General features: G+C 45.6%; 1 protein-coding gene across 1 annotated transcript in view; it reads left to right on the top strand.

Annotated features, from left to right (window-relative positions):
• XRN2 (5'-3' exoribonuclease 2) overlaps positions 1–25498 on the top strand; it is a 398081-nt gene that overhangs the window by 82474 nt on the left and 290109 nt on the right. Inside the window, exons 12-17 of the mRNA XM_085612392.1 lie at positions 18421–18478; positions 18567–18674; positions 19059–19103; positions 19791–19925; positions 21271–21386; positions 22613–22748. Coding sequence (XP_085468518.1) covers positions 18421–18478; positions 18567–18674; positions 19059–19103; positions 19791–19925; positions 21271–21386; positions 22613–22748 — 598 coding nt within the window. The remainder of the gene's footprint in view (positions 1–18420; positions 18479–18566; positions 18675–19058; positions 19104–19790; positions 19926–21270; positions 21387–22612; positions 22749–25498) is intronic.

Below are 25498 nucleotides of genomic sequence, written 5' to 3'. Positions count from 1 at the left end.
GCTCTCCCACCCAGGGGTCCAGCAACGTGTCTGCTGTGTGGCAGCCTGGGCAGCCTCAGAGCAGACGTGGATTGCAAGTTAGCTGTAAGGGGGCATCTTCTAAGATGCCCTCTGGGGTGCTTAGTACATTAAATCCTACACTGGCATCAGTGTGGGTTCAATGTGCTGAGAAGTTTGATACCAAACTTCCCAGGCTTCAGTGTTGCCAATATGGTGCTGTGGAGCTCGTGTTTGACAAGCTCTCAGCACCATGTATTCTTAAATGACAGCACTGCACTTACAGTGCCCAGGAATGGACCCGGGTACTGTAGGGGCACAGGGCTCCTGCTCCTGTGCCCACACCATAGGCGTAATGCACCCAGCTAGAGGGGTGGCTGACATATGCCTTGGCAGTGTAGGTGATGGGCATGGTACACAGTGATGTGTGCCATGTCGACTCTTTGTTTTGTCCTGCACCCAGACACTCAGCCTGCAAGGGCAGTGTGTGTGTGTAAGGGTACAGGGCCTCTGAGGGTGGCACAATGAGTGCTGCAGCCCTTAGAGGCCTTCCCTGGTCACAAGGCCCTGGGTACCTAGGGTACCATTTACTAGGGGCTGACATGTGGCTAGGGTTTGCCAATTTGGAGTTTGTGTGGTTTAAGGAAGGAACATAGGCCCTGGGCACCTGATTGGCAGGAACCCAGGGTACACTCAATCGAAGTACATTCAGCAATTTAGCAAAAAGTGGGGGCATACCATGCAAGAAAGATGGCACTTTCTCACACCCACAAATAGGTACAGTAATCGTGAAATTGTATGCTTATACAAAAGAAAAAACATTATTCAGTTGGAGTTGATTTTTTTCATCTTTATTCATTTATGCAACCGCCAACGCGTTTCGTCCAAACATGGACTTCTTCAGGGCTTCCTTGTATGTTGCAATAAAATGTTGAAACAAGATATTATTCGCAGGGTCCAGTACTTACCTTCCCATTGTGGCATGACCTGGATAATCCAGAGATTGGTGGCTTTAAAATCTTGATCTGCTATTCCAGTTCAGTCACTTGAGTCATGTGGCCCTGTCATGATTATCTCATGCCTAGGTAAGGCAGCTTGGCTGCTTCCTTCGCCCCTCAATTCCATTTAAAGATGGCTTGGTTTGTTATCTGGTTCCTGGCTGCAGGCCATCTCCCAAAGGAATGCACCTCAGGCAGAACATATAGGAGGGGGAGCTTTCACTCTGAACTGCAGTTGTATATGGGCTCCAGAATCTGATTTTTATTATAGCAGTCTCACAAAGGTGAACACCATTTTGAGAAAGTATACACATATGGAGTTGATTTACCATTTGCTCATTTAGGCAAACGCACATCTACATATGTGTTCGAGGCATGTGGGCTGCTGAATTCATATCTGTGCATAGATCGCCGCCTAGTGTTGGGTCCGGATGTTTGTACGTTGTTGTCCTGGAAGAGTCTTCGAAGTATCCTGAGATAGGTGACTCCTCCCCTAGACCACAGTGCGCATGGGCATCCTCTCCATCCTCTGACTGTTTTTTTCCGCCATTGGGTTCGGATGTGCTTATCTTGACTCAAGTTAGGAAAATTTAGTTTCAGGCCAAAAGGCCTTTAGTTTTCGTCGGTACTGTTCCTGCTCGGTATCGACAGCTTACTTGCTAGTTTAGCAACCTTATAAAAAAAATTTCGGATCCGTTTAATCCGACCATCGACCTTACATCGACGATGGAATCGGACACCATTTAAACGGTGTCCTGTTTGCCACGCCAAATATCCACATATCGACGTCCACCCGGTGTGCAACAAATGCCTCTCTCCGGATTACGACGAATCGAAATGTATGGCCTGTGCCCGGTTCCGATCCAAGAAGACTCTCCGGAATAGACTAGCAGCGAGATTAGAAGCGCAGCAATCTGCACCGGCCCCGACCAACATCTTCAGCACCGAGGACGAAGATGTTGAAAGCGTGGAAAACAAACTCCAGCCCCGCTTCCGAACACGATTCCCGATCGGAAGACGCAGATGAAGAGCTTTTCCACAGGGAAGAAGCCGACGATGAGGTAGGGGACTACGATGAGGCCTTCGGGGCCGAAGAAGATAGCTCTGGTGAAGAGCAGGGCCTACCCGTCCAAACGGAGGCTATTAAAGTGTGTCAGTCTACGGCTCCGGCCGAGGGATCGCCTTCGGGCCTTACCCGAGATCAATCCCGCAGTTCTTCGGCCCCGCCCTCTGGCCTGGCCTCAAACATCCAGCGAGAGCCATTATTACCGAAAAAGACTGGTTTCCCTTCAACGAAACCAAATCGTCGCACCGGTTCAACAGAAACCGAAAGTGAAACTGCCACTGGTCGGCTCGAAGACCTCCACTCCTTCGACGCCAGCCAAAACCATCGGCTCCGAACGCACCAAAAGGGATTTCGGCGCAGAACTCGCTGCTGCGGATGTCGGCACCGATCCAAAAAGGAAGGCCATCGGTACCACCGAAGCGCCTCGGGCCCCCGGCACCGAAGCAATCGGCCCCGACCACCAAGGTTAAAATGGCCGCTCCATCGGAATCCACTTCGAAGGCAGCGACTACGGTCTAGTCATAGACGCCGTCGACTGCTACTACCTCTCCTCGACTCCATGACCCTGTGGCTCCGAAGAAGTCCACGCCTACCTCTACAGAACCACTCTGCACCAAAGAACCTTCGGGCGTTCTCGGTGCGACAAGTTGCAGCGTCCTTGCAACGTATCAGAGAACAGGCAGCCCTCCAGTCCACGTCGGGCTCCGAGCCGAAAAAGGCTCCAAAGGCACCTTCGGCACCAACCAACATCACTTTTGGTTTGCCGCCGTCCACAGCGCCAAAACTATTCGAAATCCAAACACGTGTCACCCAGACAAGGTCCCCATCTACTGGACACTCTCCTACTGGGCCTTCACCGTCCCAATTCATCGACGCCGACACCGGCAGGCTCATGCTCCGAAAACGGAAGGTCACTTCCGACCAGTCTTTGGACTCTTACAGAATCCCTCTAAAGCAAAAACTGCCAGCAGAATCTTAACCAGTTCTGTATGAACGCCTCCACACCTCCTATCCAGATCCTCAGTCCTTTTCTCCGACGCCCTCCGACACGGATGCAATGGAGGATTACATGGGTGATGACACCACCTGCCCCAGGGATATAGATCCTGAGGAGCAGCAGGACCCAGATCAAGCTTGGGATGACCCTGCAGACCCAGGTGCCACTACAGATACCCAGGACACGCAGCTTTATGGCGCTAAAACATCTCCCACAGAGGACACTGCTGCCTTCAATGCCCTCATAGAACGTGCCGCAGCCAATCATGGAGTGCAACTCCATTCGGACACAAATGAGGATGATTTCTTAGTGGACACTTTCGCGTCCTCAGAGAGGACTGTCAAGACTCTGCCCATGTTAAAAGGTGTCCAAGCCAGCAAAGGACATTTTCAAGGAAACAACCAGGGCACGGGTGATATACCCCAGGATCGAAAAAAAATACAAGCCTGCGCCCGGGGACCCTATGTACATTAGAGGCCAGTTACCTCTGGACTCCATCGTGGTTGCTAACGCTCGCAAACGAGCGCACTCGCAAACAACTGGTGATGCTCCTCCCCCAGACAAAGAGTCCAAGGTGCTGGAGACCTCCGGCAAAAGGATTGCAGCCCAGGCAGCAAACATCTGGCGCATTGCCAATACACAGGCGCTCCTGGCTCGCTACGATCGCTCACACTGACACGTTGGAGTCACTACTCCAACATTTACCAGACGAGTACAAAGAGGCAGCGGAGCTCCTCATCAGGGAGGGACAACTTCTCACAAACGCATCCATTAAGTGTGCACTGGATGCCGCCGACACAGCTGCGAGGGCAATAAACACCAGCGTCATGCTACGAAGACACGCTTGGTTAAGAATCTCCGGATTCAAACCTGAGGTTCAAAATAACATCCTCAATCAGCCTGTCAACCCAGACTACTTATTCGGACCAGAAGTTGACACCACCCTAGAAAAGATCAAAAAGGACACTGACACTGCAAAGTCAATGGGGGCTCTGCAAACGCAGATATTTCATAGTGGCTCCTTTCGTTGCCCCGGAAATAGGGGAGCGGCTAGAGGACAGGGATCACAGCAAACCTACAACAAAGGGGGCACGCACAGTACCTACGATAAACACCAGAGGTGGATATCGTGGCTCCAGCACCAAGGGCAGAGGACGCCGTTACGGCAACACCAGGTCCTCACCCAAGAACAAACAGTGACGCCCTCACCCTCCCCCCCCCCCCCTCCCCGACCACATAACACCTGTTGGGGGGAGACTCCAGCGGTTACTGTCCACGTGGAATACCATCACCACGGACAGGTGGGTCAGGGATGTTATCCAACACGGTTACTGTCTCGCATTAACCTCCACTCCACCCACAATACCACCAAAGCACCATCCTATGTCCTCAGAGCACTTAGCATTATTGCAGCAGGAAGTGATAAGTATGCTGCAAAAAGGTGCTATAGAGGTCGTGCCCGTCCACCAGCAAGGGACAGGGGTGTACTCTCTGTACTTCTTAATACCAAAGAAGGACGGGTCACTCAGACCTATACTAGACCTGAGACCCCTCAACCACTACATTCTCTCAGAGCATTTCCATATGCTCACCCTACAGCAGGTTCTCCCGCTGCTCAGACAGGGAGACTTCCTAGCCACACTAGACCTCAAAGATGCGTGCTTCCACATCCCCATACACCCATCACACAGGAAATATCTCCGGTTCACTATTCAGGGGCAGCACTACCAATTCAAAGTCCTCCCCTTCGGTGTGACCACAGCACCCAGAGTTTTCACCAAGTGCCTAGCTACAGTGGCTGCACATCTACGGAGACACCACATTCACGTCTACCCTTACCTGGACGACTGGCTTGTTCAGGCAAAGTCAGCCCAGCAATGTGCCAACCACATGTCCCGCACCATTCACCTTCTTCACAGCCTGGGATTCTCACTAAATTACCCAAAATCACATCTCCAACCCGCACACGTACAACAGTACCTAGGTGCGACCATAGACACTCTGGCAGCCACAGCTCAGCCAAATTTAGTGAGGATCAACAGCATGCAGATGCTGCTTTCAAAGTTCAAACCTCAACACTCCCTTCCTGCGCGGGTGTTCATGCAGTTGATAGGCATGATGGCCTCCTGCATTTTCATAGTCCCACACGCGAGACTACATATGCGCCTGCTTCAGGAGTGCTTGGCACGTCAATGGAATCCGGCTCACGGGCAATTAAAAGACCTAGTGTTGGTGAGCGGTCGGGCATACAACTCTCTGCATTGGTGGAATCCACAAAACCTTTGCAAGGGCCGACCGTTCCAAGAGCCTGTTCCATAAATAATACTGACGGCAGACTCGTCTCTCCAGGGATGGGGAGCTCATGTACTCAATTACACAGTGCAGGGACTATGGACAATACAACAAAAGAAGATGCACATCAACCTTCTAGAACTGATGGCAATCTTCCTGGCAATGAAAGCCTTCAAGGTACACTTGTGCAACAAAGTCGTGTTGATCCGAACGGACAACATGACTGCCATGTACTACATACAGAAGCAGGGAGGAACACACTCTCCACAGTTGTCTCATCTGGCTCAGAGCATGTGGAAGTGGGCCATTCAGAGGAACATATTCCTCATGGCGGGACACCTCCCCGGCAAGGACAACCAGATGGCGGATCTGCTCAGCAGACACAGCCACCAGATGCACGAGTGGGAGCTACATCCGTCAGTACTCCAACCGTATTTCCAACAGTGGGGTCATCCAGAGATAGACCTGTTCGCCACACTCAAACGCAAAATGCCAAAGCTTTGCCGCCAGGTTCCCACATCCACAGTCGCAGGGCAATGCGATATGGATGAACTGGTCCGGCAGATTTGCATACGCTTTTCCCCCAGTGCCATTGATACCGCTGGTGGCACGCAAGCTGCGACAGCACTCACTGACTCTCATCCTAGTTGCTCCCACATGGGCGCGCCAGCCATGGTACACCACCTTTGTAGAACTTTCCGTGGTGCCGCATCAAAGGCTGCGGATCAAACCTGCACTCTTAACGCAGAACCATGGCGAAATTCAGCACCCAGATCCGCAACAGCTGAACCTGGCAATCTGGCTCCTGAAGTCTTCGAGTTTGGCTACCTAAACCTGCCACCTGACTGTATGGACATCATTAAGGAGGCCAGGAGACCCACTACCAGAGCCTGCTATGCAGCTAAATGGAAAAGGTTTGTCATCTACTGCAACAACGACATTAACCCGCTAGACGCATCCATCCAAAATATAATCGGTTACCTCCTACACCTATACTGATGCAATCTGGCATACACCTCAATACGTAGCCATTTGACCGCAATAGCAGCCTATCTCCAACAGGCAGCACCTGTCCTTGTTCAGAGTGCCTGCCATCAAAGCTTTCTTGGAGGGACTTAAACGAGTAATTCCCCCCAAGACACCCACCAGCACCGGTGTGGAACCTCAACCTGGTCCTCACCCGACTAATGGGTCCACCCTTCGAACCTCTCCACTCATGTGAGATTCAATTCCTCACCTGGAAAGTAGCTTTCCTAGTGGCAATCACTTCGTTGAGAAGAGTTAGTGAACTCCAAGCACTAACCATTCAAGAGCCATTCATACAGGTTCACGCAAACGGGGTCGTACTTCGTACCAACCCCAAATTCATGCCTAAAGTAATATCACAGTTCCACATGAATCAAACTATAGAACTGCCTGTTTTTTTTTCCAAAATCCACAAAACGTAGCAGAGAGAATGCTCCATACACTAGATGTAAAAAGAGCCCTCATGTACTACATAGACAGAACTAAAGTCTTTAGGAAGACAAAACAACTTTTCGTTGCCTTTTCCCCACAACACCAGGGCAACGCCATTTCCAAAGCAGGTATAGCCAGATGGATCGTTAAATGTATTCAAATTTGCTATCAAAAGGCTAAACGCACATTAACGATTCCCCAACGAGCCCATTCAACACGTAAGTTAGGGGCGTCTATGGCGTTCCTGGGAAACATTCCTTTACAGGAAATATGTAGAGCAGCCACATGCTCCACTATACATACATTTACCAAACACTACTGTGTAGATGTACATTCAAAACAGCAGGCAGCTGTAGGACAGGCTGTTCTCAGAACTCTTTTTCAGACCGCTGCAGCTGACACTGGTGGCCGCCGCTAATAGGAGGTACTGCTATTTATTCTATGCACAGATATGAATTCAGCAGCACACATGCCTCGACCTGAATATGCTACTTACCAGTATGCATCTGTTCTTGGCATGTAGGGCTGCTGACATTCATATCGCCCACCCTCCTCCCCGACGCCTGTAGCAGCTGTAGCTCTCAATTACTGTATAGCATGGCCATCACTTTCTGTATCTACTCCATCACTGCCACAATGGCGAAAAACAATCTGAGGATGGAGAGGATGCCCATGCGCACTGTGGTCCAGGGGAGGAGTCACCTATCTCAGGATACTTAAGACTCTTCCAGGACAACAACGTGCAAACATCCGGACCCAACACTAGGTGGCGATCTATGCTCAGATATGAATGTCAGCAGCCCTACATGCCAAGAACAGATGCATACTGGTAAGTAGCATATTCAATATGTTAGCCAAGTCCTTATAGGTCTCAGAAATGACTGGTGGAGAACAGCAGACTTTAATTGGAGGGAGCAAGTAGGCCTTGCTTAGTAGGAGCACATCTAGAAATGCACGGTATGGGACAAATACTGCTTGCAACACTGACAGTCAATGCATAGCTTGGAGAGAGACCATAGTCTACTTGCCAAAGAGGGGTGTACTTAATGTGCTCCCCAATATCCGAGCCCTGCTTTGGTGCCTTGTAGTCATTTGCCTTGCGTGATTGCCAAGCTTACTGAGGGAGATATGCACAGGGCTTTCCAAAAAGTGTCAAGTCAGATCCGCACAGCTTTACAAAACCATGCAATAGACTTGTATCCCAACAAAAACTGGTCCGCCTTCCAAAAAAAGAATTTGAATGCGAAAAAAAGCTAAGCAGGGTTGTCGCTCCGTAAAACTAAAATTCCAACTTGACTTGCTGTGAGTGGGATCTTTGAACAGTGTTATGTTCATTCCAAGGTCTTTTTGGCATTTGTTCTATTATAATTTTCAATTGACACCTTAGTGTAGAAACTACTGGTCCTTTTTGGCTGGCATTATCTTGCTGTTTTTAAAAACGTAAGTTTTCTGCCCGCATGTAACTTGCTTCATTATATTGTCCTTCATGTAAGGGAAACATTAGATAGAGATTCCATTTTAACAAATTTAACTGTCTGTGGTTAGGTGAGTGGGAACATGGATTCATGGCTATGTAACTGTGGATGAGCTTTGCATTTAGGTTCCGCAGACAAGCAGCATGTAGCAATACAAAAAATGGCTTGTCCAAGAGTATTGTAGTTTGATTAGCTTTTTAGTTCTAGAGCTTTTAGACTAGTTCTTTGCTATAGGCTTGGCATCGCTAGGAAGCAGTAGGATGGTCCCCGAAATATATTTTTTTTTTAAAGCAACCATCAATTAAAATGTGAAAAATGTCACCACACCTTGTATGTAGTTCTCAGTAGTATCATTAGATGCCCAAGTTCAGGTTTGAAAACAGAGAAAAGAGCCCAGGAAGTTAAAGCCAAGCACAGCACTCTTACAGTGATAATACGAGAGGATCAATTTTTTTTCCCCTTGTGGGATTGTAACTTAGGACACTGTTCAAGTACTTGCTTGGGGCTGCAGTCTGCTACTGGGAATCACGGGGTGTGGTGATTCAGCAACTCTTTCCAATGGCTGGCTTGGTCTGCTTTTTACTATCTGAATGGGCTCCTTCTCTTATGGGTGCCTTTTTATTTCTAGGTGTCCAGTCTTAGAGAAATCCACTTTCACAGGAAGGTGCTGCCAGTTTGGACTGAACGTGTACTAGCTGAGCACAATCTCCAGTTTTATCCAAGACCTCCTTGCAAATATGGCCTTGGTAGTGCAAGAGAGCTGTTCATTATTATGTGACTGGAAATTGCTGTCTTGCATGCATTATGTAGAGAAGTGGATGCCATTCTCTAGTAGGAACAAGGGGTACAGTGTTCTTAAACTGCAGGTTATTCATAGACTTTTTGCTGCTGCAGAAACAATGCACTACTTGGTCATTTACATATCTGCACCAGCTGTCTGAAGGCAGTTTGCTGTTGATTAGTTAATGCATAACATTTGCCCTTGTTGCTTCTCTTTTCCTTAGCCCTTTTGCGCAGGTGGTTGCACATGACCACAAATCACATGCGGGTCAGAAATATTACTTGCATGCCAAATATGTTGATTGTACCACATTGAAAGCTACCAGCCGCTAGTAAGATTACCATTAATCTGGGCCAACAGACTTAAATTCAGCCCCAAAAGAGAAAAACTGGCAGGTGTCTGGGGGATGAGTGTCGTGAAAGCTTCAGCGCTCCGTCAACCTTTGGTTGCTTTGTTCACCCGAAGTTGGCAGGGTATACCTAGACGTGGGTCCCTTGTTCACTTTGCCACTGAATTTAGGCTGGCGTGGCCGGTAAGGGGTTTTACACCTAAACTGGTCCCAGGATGAGTGTTTCAGGTCCAGGAAGACCAGGCTTGGCAATTCGGGCTGGACTGTTTGCATGAGGCACAGGGTCAAGACTGATTTGCAAATGGCTGGGTCTGAACTGTGGTGGTGAAGTGAGCTAAAGAACGATGGATTCAGCCCAGATCTGAAACTGGGGGTGAGTCTGAAATTTCAGCGCTCGTCCATCTTTGTGTTTGACCAGGTGTCTTTCATTCTCCTTCTGGCGAGGTATGACGTGCTAAATGGGGAATCTGGTAGTCAGAGAATATCTTCTCTGCAAGTGATAATTGGGGCCCGCCCTTAAATCCCCAAATCACTGCACACATAATTGATATTTGACTATTGTAGAATTACTAATTTTGCTGAATTTAACGAATTATGTGCATCAGTTATCCAAAATTCATCAGATAATATGTAGATGAAGGCAAATGTTAAATAAGCCCCAATTATGTCATCACGCATCTTTAATCTCTTCTCTCCCCAAAATTTCTGAAATTGTTTCATTTAATTGTGCTGATGCAAAGTTTTCCTGCATACTGTATACGGTCGGCAGTCAAATTCAGCCCATCAGCATCTCCTGTAAGTTATCAGTCCCTATGTGCAACTCTACCACTGTTTAGGTGCCTTATATTTCCAATGATGTCTTATGGAACGAGAAGGGGGGGGGGTGGGGGGGTTCACTTGTGCTCTGCTCCTGCTTTGCTACAAAAATATTCAGTCGGCCATTTATAGGAGCATACGGAACCAAATGCAACTTTTTAGGTCCCTGCTCTAGACGGTGTGCATACTCTGTCTTGAACTGAGACATGCTGTATCTACTTCTGGGCTTAAAGCCTGCTCATATGCTTCCCATTTGCTGGCACTATCTATGCTCCATTTTTCGTTCTCCCCGTTTGTCAAAGGCATGCATACGTCCTGCCTTTTCAGGTGTTTAACCCTCACCCAGTGCACCGCCCAACTACTGTTAAGCATACACAGCAGCCATTTTCATCTTTTTCAGGACTACTTTTATATTTTCTTTTTAGTGGGTGACCGATCCGCCACGCCTTAGGAGCACTGGTATTTTCCTTAGCCCATTGATCTGTGATTTTTGCTGTGCTTGATCATTCAAACAGCAGCCGTCCATGCAATAAGGCATATCCCGCTCTGGCTGCTCTACTGGTGGTTAGAAATATTAGACGGCAAGGGATGGATGATCAAAGTGTGGGTAAAGAGCCTTGCGTTCAGAGTATTCTCCCCTCTTACCCATAGGAGGGGAAGGTCTCTTCAAAATGCTCACTTACCTGGTCTGACAGGCCACGCACAGTAGCAGAGCAAGAAGCACTGCTCCAGTAGCATGTGGGGGGTGGTGGTTTATACAGACCCTAAACCGGCACCAGCGCCAGGTGGGCTATACTCTGTTGGAGTGGGTTGTCAAAGGCCTCCTATGAGGATCTGATTCCTTCCGTCCTACCTCGGTAGCAGTGAGTTGACAACTGTTAGGCGGGTGCAGTGAGAACACAGACCTAAGACGCGATCGATATTATTCAAATAATGGTATCTTAACCTCCGCTCCCTGTGCTAGACTCCTCCCTGCTCGGTTCAGTGGTCCCTTTCTTTTATTCTTGTGGACTGTGGCACCAGAATAAAACTTTAGATGCCTGCATTTTATCCAAGAGGATGGGGTACTACAAATGTGGTTGTCATAATGGACTGGGTTCTGCTGCTCAGTGACACGCCCCATTTCAGGTGTTTGCTGTCACGGGTATATCCAGTTTATAGTCAAGTGCAGCTGTTTCCCGGAGCTAGTTTGAGTCATGGACTATAGGGAGGATAAAAGGGAGGGGGGGCGGCATGGGGTAATGGAAGCGGAGGGAAAATGGCTTGCATGTGCACAGAACCTGCAGATCGTCGGCACACATCACTTTTTGTCCAGTTGGATGGCATATGAATAAAGGGTATACTCCGGGACAACCTTTTACTGTGGGAGAGGTGGGTCCAACCTGAGAGCGCTGACCTTCAGAGGCACATGGGCTGACTGCAGCAGTCTCACTTTGACTTGGCTGCAAAGAGTGCATTAAACACTGGCAGCAATGTCCACCTTTTGTCAGTTTTTCTTCTCCTGACCCTCCTTTCTTGTATACTCTTCCCATACCTTCCCCCAACTCTTAACAAAGGTGACTGGCCGGAGGGGATGCCCAATTTGGCTTTGCCCAGTGGGCTCTTTCTCCAAAGGCCAACTCTGGGTATAATGTATACATTGGCACTGGAAAGCCATGCACACCTCGTTGTTAGTGTACGTGTATATAAAAATGGTGAGCGGTGAAGACTGGGTGGGGTGAGCTTTGGTGGTAAAGAGCTTTCAATATCTAAACGAAACTATTCGCTTTTCAACTCTGATGCTTCACTTTGGATAACTCACTCCATCTTCAATGTAACTTGACTAACTTATTTTGTATACAGACTGTCTGTCATTCCCCAATACGTCCCATACTAATATCTTGTTCTGCGTATAACACTTTAAACTTCACTGCTGATAGTAAAGTCTGCTGTTTACCAAGATCTTCTGGTGTTAATACAATTTTATAATGTACTTAACATAAAGGGACTTTTGCCAACTCTCCTCTACAATTGGTTTCTTGTGTCATGCACGTTTTATTTCCACCCATCACATCATACTGCATTAGGCATTGGGTCAGCCCACTTTAGCCTTTAGGTTACCTCTCTGTGAGTGGCATTCTGCTCTTGCAGATACACACAAATAGTAGTCCACTGTAGGAAAATGCCCCTTTTTAGGTCTCTTGCCTAGCTTGCGCAGCGCGAGACCTCTTGTACGGGGTTTAGAAAGCTACCCATATGCTAGTGTGTGTGGTTTTGCTTTGCCCGTCTGGCATTGGCTTGCACGTGCTTTAAAAAAAAAAAAAAATATGTATATATGTGTATGTATATATGTGTATGTATATATGTGTGTATATATATATATATGTGTGTGTATATATATATATATATATATGTGTGTATATATATATATATATATATATATATATATATGTGTATATATATATATATTTTTTAACGGCACGCGATTGGGCTAAGGCGGGACAATGTCCTGCCTTTGAAACGCCCATTCCTGATGGTGGCTAGCACGCGCAGCATTGCGCGTTTGCCTCGCTGCCGTGGGGAACCCCTGAGTTTGATGTCCAATCGAGACACGTCCTACTTTTTCAGGGAGCTACCTGTTGCGTTTGGTTTTAAAATGTTTAATCCTCAACACACAGCTCCTTCTGGGCGTTCATTATCCATTGAGACTTAATATAGTCTAATTTGATCGTATTCAGGGAGATTTTGGTGCCAATGTTCTCTACCAAGGAGCTGTGGCACCTTTATTTACTTATTATACAAATATGTGATGGATTGGGTCTGGATCCATTGCTGATTTGTTTTTAAACCAAGGACTCTTAATTGTAACGCACGCCCCTCCGATTTGTGATCTACATCCACAATGGGATTAGAGTAATCTTTCAAATTGGGAATTTATGCGCGGCTCTGGTCCCGTATATTTGCATTAAAATGTAATATCACCCTGAAAAATGTTTACAATTTTTTTTTTTCCTCATTGTATCAATGCACTGTTTTAAATCGACCCCCCCCCCCCGCCAAACGTGTATGTTAATTCTCCATACCCCAGTAGAACGTTTTCCAAGATGGGCAACGTGAGTTAGAATGATGGAGGTGCCCCCCGAAAGAAATGGCAATTGACAAATTTTTTTAACGGGGGGGGGGGGGGTGGGGGGGGCAAGAATCATCCTCTGAAAATGACGTGATCCAGCTCTCGGAACCAGGTCTGCCCACTCCTCCACTTACACTGGACAGATGAATGGTGGCTTTTCTGATGCCTTTCCCCGCTTTTTATTCAGTTTGCTGTGTTTTTTTTTCCTTTTACTTTTTCATGTTTTGAATGTGTTCTTGCTGCCCGGGGTTAATGAGTAAGCAATTGGCTCAAGCTGTTCTGCAGGATTTTATATTCCGCCCCTCCTACGTAGGATAATGTTCGAACATGTTTACAGCAACAGAGCTGGAAAGGGAGCTCAGAAGAGAACCGTGCAATTTTCCCTCAAATCTGCACTCCTGTTGGTGCGTTGGAGTTTCCATAGGGGAACATGTCCAGTTCCAGTATGGCATTCGGTCCCCTGCTAAGGGAGGGTCACAGAAACCGCTAAGGCCGTGTGTTGTGCGTGGAAGGAATTTGTCCTTGTAGCTGTTAAGAGACCTTGTCGGAAATGGTCTTATTCAATCATGATGAGGTGGTAGGAAGGGGACAAGGCTATTCGCTTTAGTAGTGAAGGAACTGAAAGGCAAGCACCTGGTTGCATGACAGACTGGCAGCTCTATGTGTTTAATACAGGCCTGACCAGCAGCACCGCCCTCTGCTGTCAATGTACCTCACTGCACCTGAGCCCAGGACTAGGATCCTGCTGACAGTTTTCTGGGAACCTATAATCAACTTCCCCCTCACACCTGCCCTGCAGTATCCCTCATTTCAGCACAGAGTCCCACGCAGACTGGTATGCCAGTTCTTAATTCCAGACATGCCACACACCAAGGTTTACAGTACAAGGCACTCGCTTGCAAATCATTCCGCCAGCGCGCACACATACTGACTTGCAGCGACATTACAGTTTTAGATCAGTGTGTCTTGGTCAGGCCAGTTCCCAGGGCCTCTGTGGTTGATGGACAGGTATGCAACCCTCGAGGCAAATAGTCCCTGGAAACAAACACCAGGTACCACTGCACTCTCAGTGAATTGCCAAGCACGTCCTATGTAGGTTTCTTTTTTTCCAGTACTTTTTTACAGTTTCCAGATTTACATAAATCTACACTTAACCGGTGCAAAGAATTTTAGAGAGAAGGAAAGAGGAGAAACATAGAAGAAAAGGAAGATCAATACCATAACTGCTATTGAGCTGAAGTTCCAAGCCCTCGACACGATAGGGTCTCATGTGTTAACACCATATTACCGTAATTTTTTTATAAGACTACAAGAAAGTCAGAAACATAAGTGTGAGACCAAAGATACGGGGACTTGTGTTGTGAAGGGGGAGAGTTGTGAGAACTCCTTTCCACAAGTTTGTAGAATACACTATCTACCTCGTGACACTCAAGTGGCACATTCTATCATGGTACCTCAAGTGTCTGGAGAGGGAAGGCCCACACAGATATGTCACATTGCAGGACCTTAACTGCAGCAGGGCACAAGTCCTAAACAAGCATTGGCATAGCCAATAGGTCTCCCCTTTGGGACCTTATAAGTGTTTAACCATGCAACTGTTCATGTTGCACCAAGGATATTGTGATGCATAACTAAATACTTATAAGGTCCCAATGCTTGTTGACATGGTCTCCCCCACATTTTGCCTGTACATATGATTTCGACTAGAGAAGTGCACTGGGTTCCTGCTAACCAGGTCCCAGTGCCAGATCTTTCCCCAACACTGTACAATTGTCTTTAATTGGCAATACCTTTTAACTCTCTTTAGTACCTCAGGCCCTGGGTACAATTTTATTAGGGAATTAAAGTGGGTCCCCAAGGGCTGCAACGTACATTGTGCCACCATAAGGGACCCCTCATCAAACTCCTGCAGTGCTGCTTTCGCAGTCTGCTTGTTAAGCTGCAGACTGCTTGTTAAGCTGCAGACTAAAGTGTGCCATCAAACCTAACACTGCATGTAATATTTGTAAGTCCCCCCTACAGAAGGCTTTACAGCCCTAAGGCATAGTGCCTTATATTGCATGTGAGGCTATATCTACATGAGCAGATTTACCCCTGTGCTGGTCAGTTCCATTTCTGCCAGTATACATGATCAGGGAAGCTATTTTAACCCATGTGCTGGGCACTGGTGAAAACTAGTTCCACAGCTACATGATGGCTTCACTGAAAATAGGGGTGTTTGGTATCAAACATCTCCTGTTCAAAAACCCATCCTGATCCCAGTGGTGGGATTGTGAGTACATGTACCCAGAGGGTACCTTAGAGGTGCCACCTGAGAAACTACCAGCCTTGGGTTTGCTGACTGGTCTCTGCCTTCCACCTCAAGACCGATTTCTGACCTCCCAGGGTGAGGGACTCTGCTCTCAGAAGGTCAGAAACAAAGCCTGCACGAGAAGAGGGTGTTCACACCCCCACCTTCAGGATGACCTGCTGATTAAAGAAGCCCCCACCTTTGAAATGCAAATCTTGCTCCTCTCACAGAAGCCGCACCCGCCACCCTTTGCCTAGAGCCCTTTGGCCCCTGGACAGGTGGGAAAATGTCTGTCAGGTAGGCGTGCACACCCCAAGGCTAGTACCACCCCTAAGGTGGGCTTACTGAAGTGGCCACAACTTTTCAGCTTTAGCCATCTTTGTGATAGCAAACATAGGAATTCTGGGACAGGATTATGCCCACTTCCCACAGGAAGAGGTCATATAGGGGACGTAGTGACCCCAAGGATAAGTAGCCCGTTGGCTTCTACCATACACTCCCCTGACACCCCTAAATTCAGGAGTTAGGAGTTGCCCCTGGCACCAGAGAAACTGACACTGCCGGCCACAAAGACTGACATGAAGAGTCGCAAAGAGCAAAAACTGAACCCCAGTAACTTACTTGCCACCAGCCCTGCCGGGCTGCCTGCTGACTTCCACAATTGTGCCAAAAGTGGACTTGTCCTGAGTCCCCAAAGCCTGGGTGACTTGCCAGCACTTCACCCAGGACCCAAGACCTCCCAAGAAGTAGCGGACCTGCATCCTGCGTGCAACTAAAGCCTCCTGAGAGGACCTCATGACCATTAGAAACCCAACACCTGAAGACACGACAGCACCCATTGCTCCAAGGCCAAGGTGAAGTGGGACAACGGTGTAAAGGTGGTTTCCCCTCCCCCCACCTCTTAGTCTACCGTTGTTACGCCCCACTGAACTCTCTGATGTTGTCTGCAGCTCTCCGCACACAGCTCCCCTCTATCGCAACTGCTCCTGGTAAGGAAAACCTGACGCCTAAAGACATCTCTTCCCCACAGCCCTGGAGCAATAGTTGCTGAGGACAAAAGGTGTCCCTACGTCCCGAACCTAGTGAGGCCTGAGGGCCGCACCCCCATCCCATGGGTTCAGCCTGACTGTCCACAGTCAAAGCGTCCAGCCTCTTAATGTGAAGACCGATCCACGTAGAGTAACCTTGTACACCCAACACTGTTTTGCACCCCTGACCCCCACCTCCGTAGTGCCTCTGGTGGTATTCTGCTGGTGCTGCCTTGGACCTTGCACACACTCTTAGCTGCTGGAGACTGATCCTCATAGTAGCTGTATTGTACCTGAATGCCACACTTGCTTGTCCTCTTATAAGATAACATTGCAGCTTCTGAAAATTGCACTGTCAACTTTTTTTTAATGCAGAAGTGTTCCTGTTGAAAGATGTACTTACCTGATTGAACTGGTGTCTGAATGAATATGTATGTGTGTGTGTGTGGATAGATGGATAGATATATATGTGTTCTAAATTGGTGTGGCTCTCCTTATTGAGCCGTGTCTCACTTATTGACTTCTAACACTCCCCTCTGATCAGCGTAATGCTGCTCGACCACACTACCCCCTAAAAGAGTACTTTGGGATTGCTAGAGCTAGCCCCTGTCCACTTATAGAAGAAGCCTTGGACTCTTAGCACGATGTATATTTTGCTATATTATATAAAGAGCCAGCTTCCTACATCCACTTCAGTTTTACAAAAAAGCTGCCCACTATGGGCAGAGCTAAAAGATTATTCAAAACCAGACATATTGGTTTCAACCAGGGCTTGTTCGTCCTTCCTTCCTTCCAAGACAGATCTGTACAAGGTCATCTTTCCTTGCAGCTTTATTCAACATGTTCCCCAGAGTAGTGGAGTGTAACTTCTTTGTCACATTAGTTTGAACAGTTTAACAAAACATGGTTTCTAAACTGGATAAACATGACTATCAAGCATGCATTTGTTAGCGTTTTACTGTTAGATTAGTCTGCTTTTATAGGCCCTACGCCAGGCTAACACACTTCTAGTATTAAATGCGGGCATGTTTACAAGCGTTCAGGCAGTCTCATGTACTATGCATATTTCTTGCACTAAAGCTCTGCCACATATAATGTAGACACAGCATACTAATTTGTTGTGCAAAAGCAACAGGTTAACAGCTTGATTCTGGTAAATTCACATGCAGCTCTCCCGAATTACTAATTGAGATGGACAGTCTGTAACCGGATTGGAGCCTTAATTTCAACACAGCATGCCCGGGAAATAACATGAAGCCCCATAAGATGTGTGCCAAAGGCTGATATCCTGAAGAATCCTTTGAGAAAAGCATATGGTTTAAGTCCAAGTTGTGTGTGAATTTTTTAAAATAAAGTTCTTTAAAAAATATAAATTTCTGGGTCTTGCCCAACCACAATATTGTGAAGATAAATGCAGTTGTGAATCTGTTATACAATCAATCTTTGAAACCTTTGACCCAGGTATACAACTTGTTTCTTTTTAAAGGGGGCTGGAAAAGGATTGGTGGTGGATAGGGTATGTCTAGGTAAAAATACTGGAGTTGGAGTATTTTGGGAAGCACAGGTTCATTGAACCTGCTGCTAAAGCTGGAGTGCTACCCCAGAATAAAATTGAGAAACTTTACCGAGTAGTTTGTGTGTGGATTGGATGGTGATTTAGAGTAATTGGTTATTTATTCAGTTTTATTTCCAAACACTTGCATATTGACTAAATATCTCCTAAAGTATTTAACTTGTGATTTAATTTTCTACACTTGATTTCAGGGAGGGTGCCATTGATCGTCTTGTTACCATCTATAAAAATGTTGTGCATAAAACTGGGGTAAGTTTTGAAGCCAGACAAATCACTACTTAATTTGTTCATGGGGAAATGAAAAGTTGATGTGTTTATTTTTGCTTCCACTCTCAAGGGCTACCTCACAGACAGTGGGTTTGTCAATTTAGAACGCGTACAGATGATCATGCAAGCGGTTGGAGAAGTAGAGGACAACATATTTAAAAAGAGAAAACAAGATGATGTAAGTTGTGCTGATGACGGGCATACATTATAAAAGTAGTCTGTTTGAGCCATTCTAGGCAACAGTTCTTAAGAATTAAGTGTTGCACGGAAATGCAAATTAAGTGTTTGTATGCTTGCATCTGTTTGGTTCCCATCTTATTATGGTGTTTTTGACGTCAAAAGCTATACTACAATTGCAAGATTGTAATAACGTTTGTAATAGGCTTTCAAATGGATGCTTTCTGTCCTGGCGCAAAGTAGGTTGTAAAGGCATTTTGTTATTGTTCGGGCCGAAGATCAACGGGGGCAGTGACACTGGGTGGAACATGCCAGTAATAATTTTTTAAATCGGTGTTGCTTAGATCAATAAGATGTTAATATTATGTTCTATTTAAACTTTTAGGAGAACTTCAGAAGGCGGAACAAAGAAAAGAGAAAAAGAATGAAGGTAACTATAAAACGTCACTTAGCAGATAAACTTGGTTAGTGAGTTTGGTGGTTTCAGATAACATTTGACTTCCTATGTCTTTTGGGTATTAGCAGGTATATTAGCTAGAACAGTAGGCTCCAATATGTTTTGCTTAGTGTTAATATTGTAACAGTGGAAATATTGCCTTTCCTTAACTTGCTAAATAAAATCTGTGCTCAAAGTTGAATCAAAGCATGCTGGAATACTATTAACTTCTACCAGTTAAGAGATGGGGGTGCAATGCTTTATTTTGTTTGTTGCTGATTTTTTTACTCTACTGAAAGGAAAATGTCAAAACACTCTCCCATACACAGTGAACCTTTCTTGTGCGGTGTTGCATTCAACCCTTGTAAGGGGTTGCGTTGCATTCACGGCAACAGTTTAGAAAGAAGTGTCATTTTTGTTAAATGGCACTTATAAAAAATATCCCACCCAAACTTTCCCCTCTCATTCGAGTTGTAACTCCTTTCTTGATGAATACATTGTCATTGCGGACTCTTTAATTCAGAAGGTGTTTATCATTTGAATGTCAATCGTATGACGCCACTGCAGCATGTTTTTGATAAGATGCAGCATTCTAAATGAAAATCATTTGCCATGCAATTTGAACTGCACTTGTGTTGCTCATTGCATATTTTCCATTTGTGTTTTTTTTTATTTGTTTAGAGAGAGCAAGATCGGCCTTCTTTCATGCAATCTGGTCAGTTTGCGCCCCAGGCTTTGGGTATGAGGAATAATTACGGTCCTCAAGCGGTACACAATCCAAGACAAACAGCCTTTCAGATGCGGATGCAGAATACGGTTAGTGCCTTTTCTTTAGATTCAGGTGTTGGGCATGGCAAAATAGATTGTGGTGGAATGGGATGACTACTTATTTTCAGGTGGGTTTGTTTTTGTGTATCGCAATAAAATGTGGCTGTTCCCTTTTCTTTAGCCCACAAAGGCCAAGAAATAGTGTTTTCACTCCCTCTGTGTGGAGTTTATGATAGCTGGAGCACTTGCTAAATTCTGAAACATTTGAACCATCATTCTAGCTCTTGGTGCCCCTGTGATATTTTCAGTTAGAGGAGCAGACACTTATTTCACCATTCTAAACAATAGCCAGCAGCTATTGGTGCCCATGTCTCTATCCTGTAACTGGCCATTACAACAAAGGAACACTTAAAGACCGAGAAACAGGTCTACTATTGCCCAAGTGTCCCCAGCACTGGCTAAAGTACCCTTGCTAAGTGCAAAAATGGAAATCCTTTGTGTGATCAGCTACGTCCGAAGCAGGCAGTCACTGAATACAGTAACCTGTTAACCAATATTTAGCTGTACTGTATTGCAAGAAAAAGGCACTTGTATTCAAATGTTAATTTAGCTTTCAATATAGATTGACAACCCTTGTGAAAGTGTATTTACTTTTCTGTTTATAGTGAACATTTGCAAATCTTTTAAGAGCTCTAGCCACACATACACCAGTCCTGTTTGTTATGCATGTAAGGAAGGGCAGTCATATAGAAGTTGTTCCCCAGCTGTTGCAGAGTGAGGCTGTAGATGTAAGCGTGAAATAGAAGTGGTAAATGCATTTCTCTGTGTGCCTAATATGTTCTCAAGTCCAATGACCTTTTAACACCTCATTAGTGAATCTTCGGGTAGAACCTCGACTAGTGTGCAAGTGAATATTTACATTAAACCGTACTACTGACCTCAGGTGAAGAAATACGCACACGAGTTCAGGTCCTGATGCAGTCCCCAAGGTTTTACCAATGAGTAAGTTTGAAACATCCCATAGAACTTGGGAGGGACTAGAAATTAACCTGGCATGTACACTTTAGGCTTGATTAAACTCTTGGGGTAAGGCTGTATTGTAGTGACATCTGTCTTTCCAAACTGATTATGTAGATGCGTGGGACAGCATCGCTCCTGAAAAGACTATATACAGTTGTAGATTTCTGTGGTTATTTTATTCTCTAGAGCGTGTAGATTTAGTCTTCCCTCCCAAACCCATCCTGAATGCCTCCCTCCTTGGCTGAATGCCTGCAGTGAGTACCAGATATAGTGGGAGAGGAGTGACAAATTAATGCTCTTTTTCTAAGATTCATGACCTGAAATGTCTGTAATAAAATTGTCTAATTTTGACGTTGCTTCATTTCCGCCATAGACTCCTACAGGATCCCCTAATACAAGTTTCAACTCTGATGGATCCCCATCCCCATCGGGGGTTAAACGAAAACCTGAAGACAGTGACAGCGACCCTGAACCAGAGGACAACATCAGGTGACGTCGTTTTTTTTTTAGGAAAAATTTGTTAGCAAATTGTTCAAATGGATGCTTTATAATTAATGCAGTTTTCCTTGAAGAAACGATGCCTTCGAATGCTTTACTGTGATCTCTTTATCCGCCAGTAATTAATGTGCAAGGTTAGAATATCCACTAAATTCCAGTGAGATGAATAAGCTTGAGCTGTTAAATCGAGGTACCTAAATTAGTATGCATGGTAGTTTTCGTCCTCCAAAGACACTTTTCCCATTGAGAATATAACCTAGATTGTCAAGGCATTGTGTTAACTGTGTATGTGATGCATGTGAAATTGCTCGTATGGTTGTGCTCTGTGTTGTATAGCTAAGAATGACCTAACTAAAACGGTTGGGTGAAGTGAGATATACTGGGCATGATTTTGTATTGTGGTGCATTCTGCACTTGGTGAGAATATGCGTCTCATGTACTTAGTGGCTAAAGCTGCATAACAGCAGTACTCCCTTTTTGCTTTACACAACAATAGAGTGGAGGCTAGACAGTGTACATTCATGCTAGAAAAACCTTTTAAGAAATTTCGAACAGTAAATCTAGTGGTTTATTTTATTTTATAGTCTGATTAAAACGATAAGCACTATTGTGTAGGCGTCAAACTGGTGTTTCCCTATTGACCCAAGCCAGTAGCAAAGTGCTTTAATTGGTGCTTGTGAATGTTATCACAATGCGCAAAATATATTTTCCAGTGATCCATGATTGCAGTAGCTTGTAACTGCCTTCACTGAGAACACCTTGTTCTAGAGTGTACTTAAGTGGGATTTAATTGGCACTGCCGCTGTTGGTTGCTAATGTGCTTTCATTTAAGATTTAGTTTAGGGAGTGTAGAGTTGGGAGTTTCACCTCTTATGTGAGTGCAAGGAATCTGAATGTTGAGACTCATTGCCGGATAGTTTCCTTTTCCATTTTACTTTTTCGTAATGTCCTCTACTTTTATGTTGCACTGGTGCCTAATAATGCAGCACACCATAGCTGTGCCTCACAGTTAACTCGTGCTTTACGGTTATTGTTGCCTGTATTTTGAAAGGCTTTGTATTGTTGCTTTGGTGGGTGTCTTGAATTCTGTTGAAGTCTTTGGGGGTAGTTATTGTGTTTTTTTTTTTTTTTTTTTTTTTAACCCGCACCATATCATACGCTTGCTGTTTCCCATCCTTAATAGTCGAGATGAAAACTGAACAATACTTTTTCTGTAGGTTGTGGGAAGAAGGTTGGAAACAGCGTTATTATAAGAACAAATTTGATGTTGATTCTACTGATGAGAAATTCCGTCGCAAAGTTGTACAGTCCTATGTTGAAGGGCTCTGCTGGGTTCTTCGATATTATTACCAGGTATAAAGCACATATTAGTTAAAGCTTCCTTTTCCCATGGATGTTGATTAATGTTTTTATCATTTGCCGTTTTTTTTATTGCTGGTTTGGTGTTGTGGCAATTAAAGTGAATAATCACCCGTTTAAGCATTACAGATGCATGATAAGCTATAGTGCCTACCATCAGGGGTCCTGGAAAAGAATATTCTTCTGAACTCTCGGACCTCCTGGAGCACATGGGCAAGAGTATAAATGAGTGACTGCTTTGCTCAATTCTATTGAAATCGACTCCTCGTCGTATTGCATTTGCATGTCTCAGATGGTCGTCAGTTCTAATGAAGTGTAATTTGAAAAGCACCAAATATGATTAAATGGAAAATAGCAAGATATTGATTAACCTTTACAGCTAATTTCAGCTATTGGTTGCAGTCCCTTAATTTTTCCATGAAGCAAGTTTCTCTTCTGCAACAGTAATATTGAATTCCCAAGATCAACTGTGCTGCTATTCTGGGCTGCACTCCAACAATAAATCAATGTCCAGTCAAATACTTGTATTTATAAGAAAAGGAAATATTGTATGTTTCTCTACCATTCAAAGGTATAATGACCTTCATAAGCAATGCAATCCCCCAGTTTTGGTTTCGGGCAGAAATCTTGCAGAGCTCCCCCCTTCTAACACAATCTGGCTGCTTGGCAGATGACCGTGCTTGGGGTCTCGACCTCTCCTCTGGGGGGAGAGGGGGGGGGGGGGAAGTCTGTGGTGCTGTCCCTTTCGAGATTTCAGTGAAGGTCTTGTCTTTGAGAAGAGGAAGTGGGGACTAAAAAAAGGAATGGTCCCTGTATGGAAACCTATTGGATCCATTTGTCTTGGAGGACATTCTTTGTGTTGAGTGAATATCTTGCAGTGGGTAAAAAGTGCTAGTTTCTGGCTTCTTATGCTGCTGGACTATTGTCCTCTGCGATATAGGATTACCCTTTGCCGTCTTCATATTGTGTATGTGCAACTGTGCTTCCTACCATCATTTTATGGAAGTATGGATGACACTAAAGGCTACAGAGCACTATACTTTTGCAGCCTGAATCCTTTTCTGGATTCACACCCTATGCAGCATTCTGCCATCCAGTGATCTTTGTTAGTGTTCTTTTTGTTTTGCTGGGGTCATCTGTGGCCATTTGGTGCTAAGCCTGTGATGTCAGATGTGCGCCACAGAAGCCTCTGCGTGGTCGCCATCTTTATATTTTTTTATTTTGGTGACCTCTGTCCATGTTTGTACCCTGACTATTTAAAGTACTGCAGTGTATTACCCTCCTTTCAACCTTATTTTCTGGGAAGAAGTAGGGTCTCGTGTGAATCCAGACAACTCTTCAAGTTACTCCTACTGGTAAGTAGCCATTTTGTTATGGAGCATGAATCCTTTTCTGGATTAACATGCTGTGCTGACTTTGTAGCGCTATCTCTGGATCCTCTTGGAGGTAATAAAATAAGGTTGAGTTTGCGAACGGGTGCTTCAGCACTCTGTCCTACTTGTGACTTTTTATTCAAATGGACGTACATGCAATAGTGTTTTATGAAGGTGTGCACTTATGACCAGACGGCAGCCATGCATATGGCGCTTATTGGTGCGTTTGCTAGGAACTTGCTCTAGGTCTTGCTTCCAAATGCGTGCCTGCTTCCTGGTAGCAGTGCTGTATTAGTTGCACTATCTATCTTGTGGTGATGCCCTTTGTTTCTGGTTATCCTTTGCTTGAATCTGATTGGATAGGATTTCCTATCAATGGGCACTAGTGGTGGTTTGCCACAGCTACTGCCTAGAAATTCTCACAACCCCCTCCCACAACCCCCTCCCAACGACACCACGCACCCATATCACAGCAGAGAACATCTCTGCCTTCTAGAGGCAGAGGTCCAGGTCCTCTTCTACAAAGAAGCCAGAGTAGGAGTGCCCCCTCACTACCAGGGCAAGGGTACTCTTTACTTCCTCATTCCCCAAGTACAGCCCCCTCATGCTAGTTTTAGATCTCAGGCCCCTTAGTCGATGCCATTCCACCAGCTCTTATCTTTCATCGCCGTCATCTCCGACATGTCATGCTCCTCCTAGGGATGATTGCCTTTTGCATTGCTGTAGTACCCTATGCCTGTGTCCACGAGCGCCTAATGCAGTATTGCCTTTGTGCTCAATAGTCCCAAGCGAAGGCTCACTGGGAAGTGCCGGAGACCTGGCACTGGGCTCTCTTCTACCTCATAAATCTTCTGGCAGAGTACCTTCTGAGAGTGGTAAACAACTGGATAAACTGGTTCAGCAGGATGCATCAACAAGTCTGTGTGGGATCTACACCCGCAAGTCCTACACCAGTACTTTCAGCTGTAGGTACCCCAAAGATAGATGTTTCCCACCCCCGAAAACAAAAAAAATGCCCAAACTTTGTCTCCGGATATCTGTATCCATGGACAAAGCGCTATAGATTAACTGGCCAGGGATCGTTGCCTACGCTTTTCCGCATCTCCCTCGCCTTCTGTAAATTTTTTCAGAAAATGCGGCAAACCTCTCTAACACTTATCATGATCGTCCTCTGCTGGATCAGATTGCCTTAGTACTAACCACTCCTAGAGATGTCCATCAGCCCCCACATGAAGCTCCCCACCAGACCTTCTCACCCAAGGCCAGATCAGACACCTAGATCCTAGGCATCTCTGTAGTGATCTGACCTTCTAGGTCTTAGAGTTTGGCTACTTATCCCTCGCGCAGCAATGCATGGACATACTATGGGAA

The sequence above is a fragment of the Triturus cristatus genome, chromosome 6 (genome assembly GCF_964204655.1).
Source record: "Triturus cristatus chromosome 6, aTriCri1.1, whole genome shotgun sequence".
NCBI lineage: Eukaryota > Metazoa > Chordata > Amphibia > Caudata > Salamandridae > Triturus > Triturus cristatus.
The sequence above is the reverse complement of the archived record's forward strand: the minus strand, read 5'-3'. Positions and strand labels throughout refer to the sequence as shown.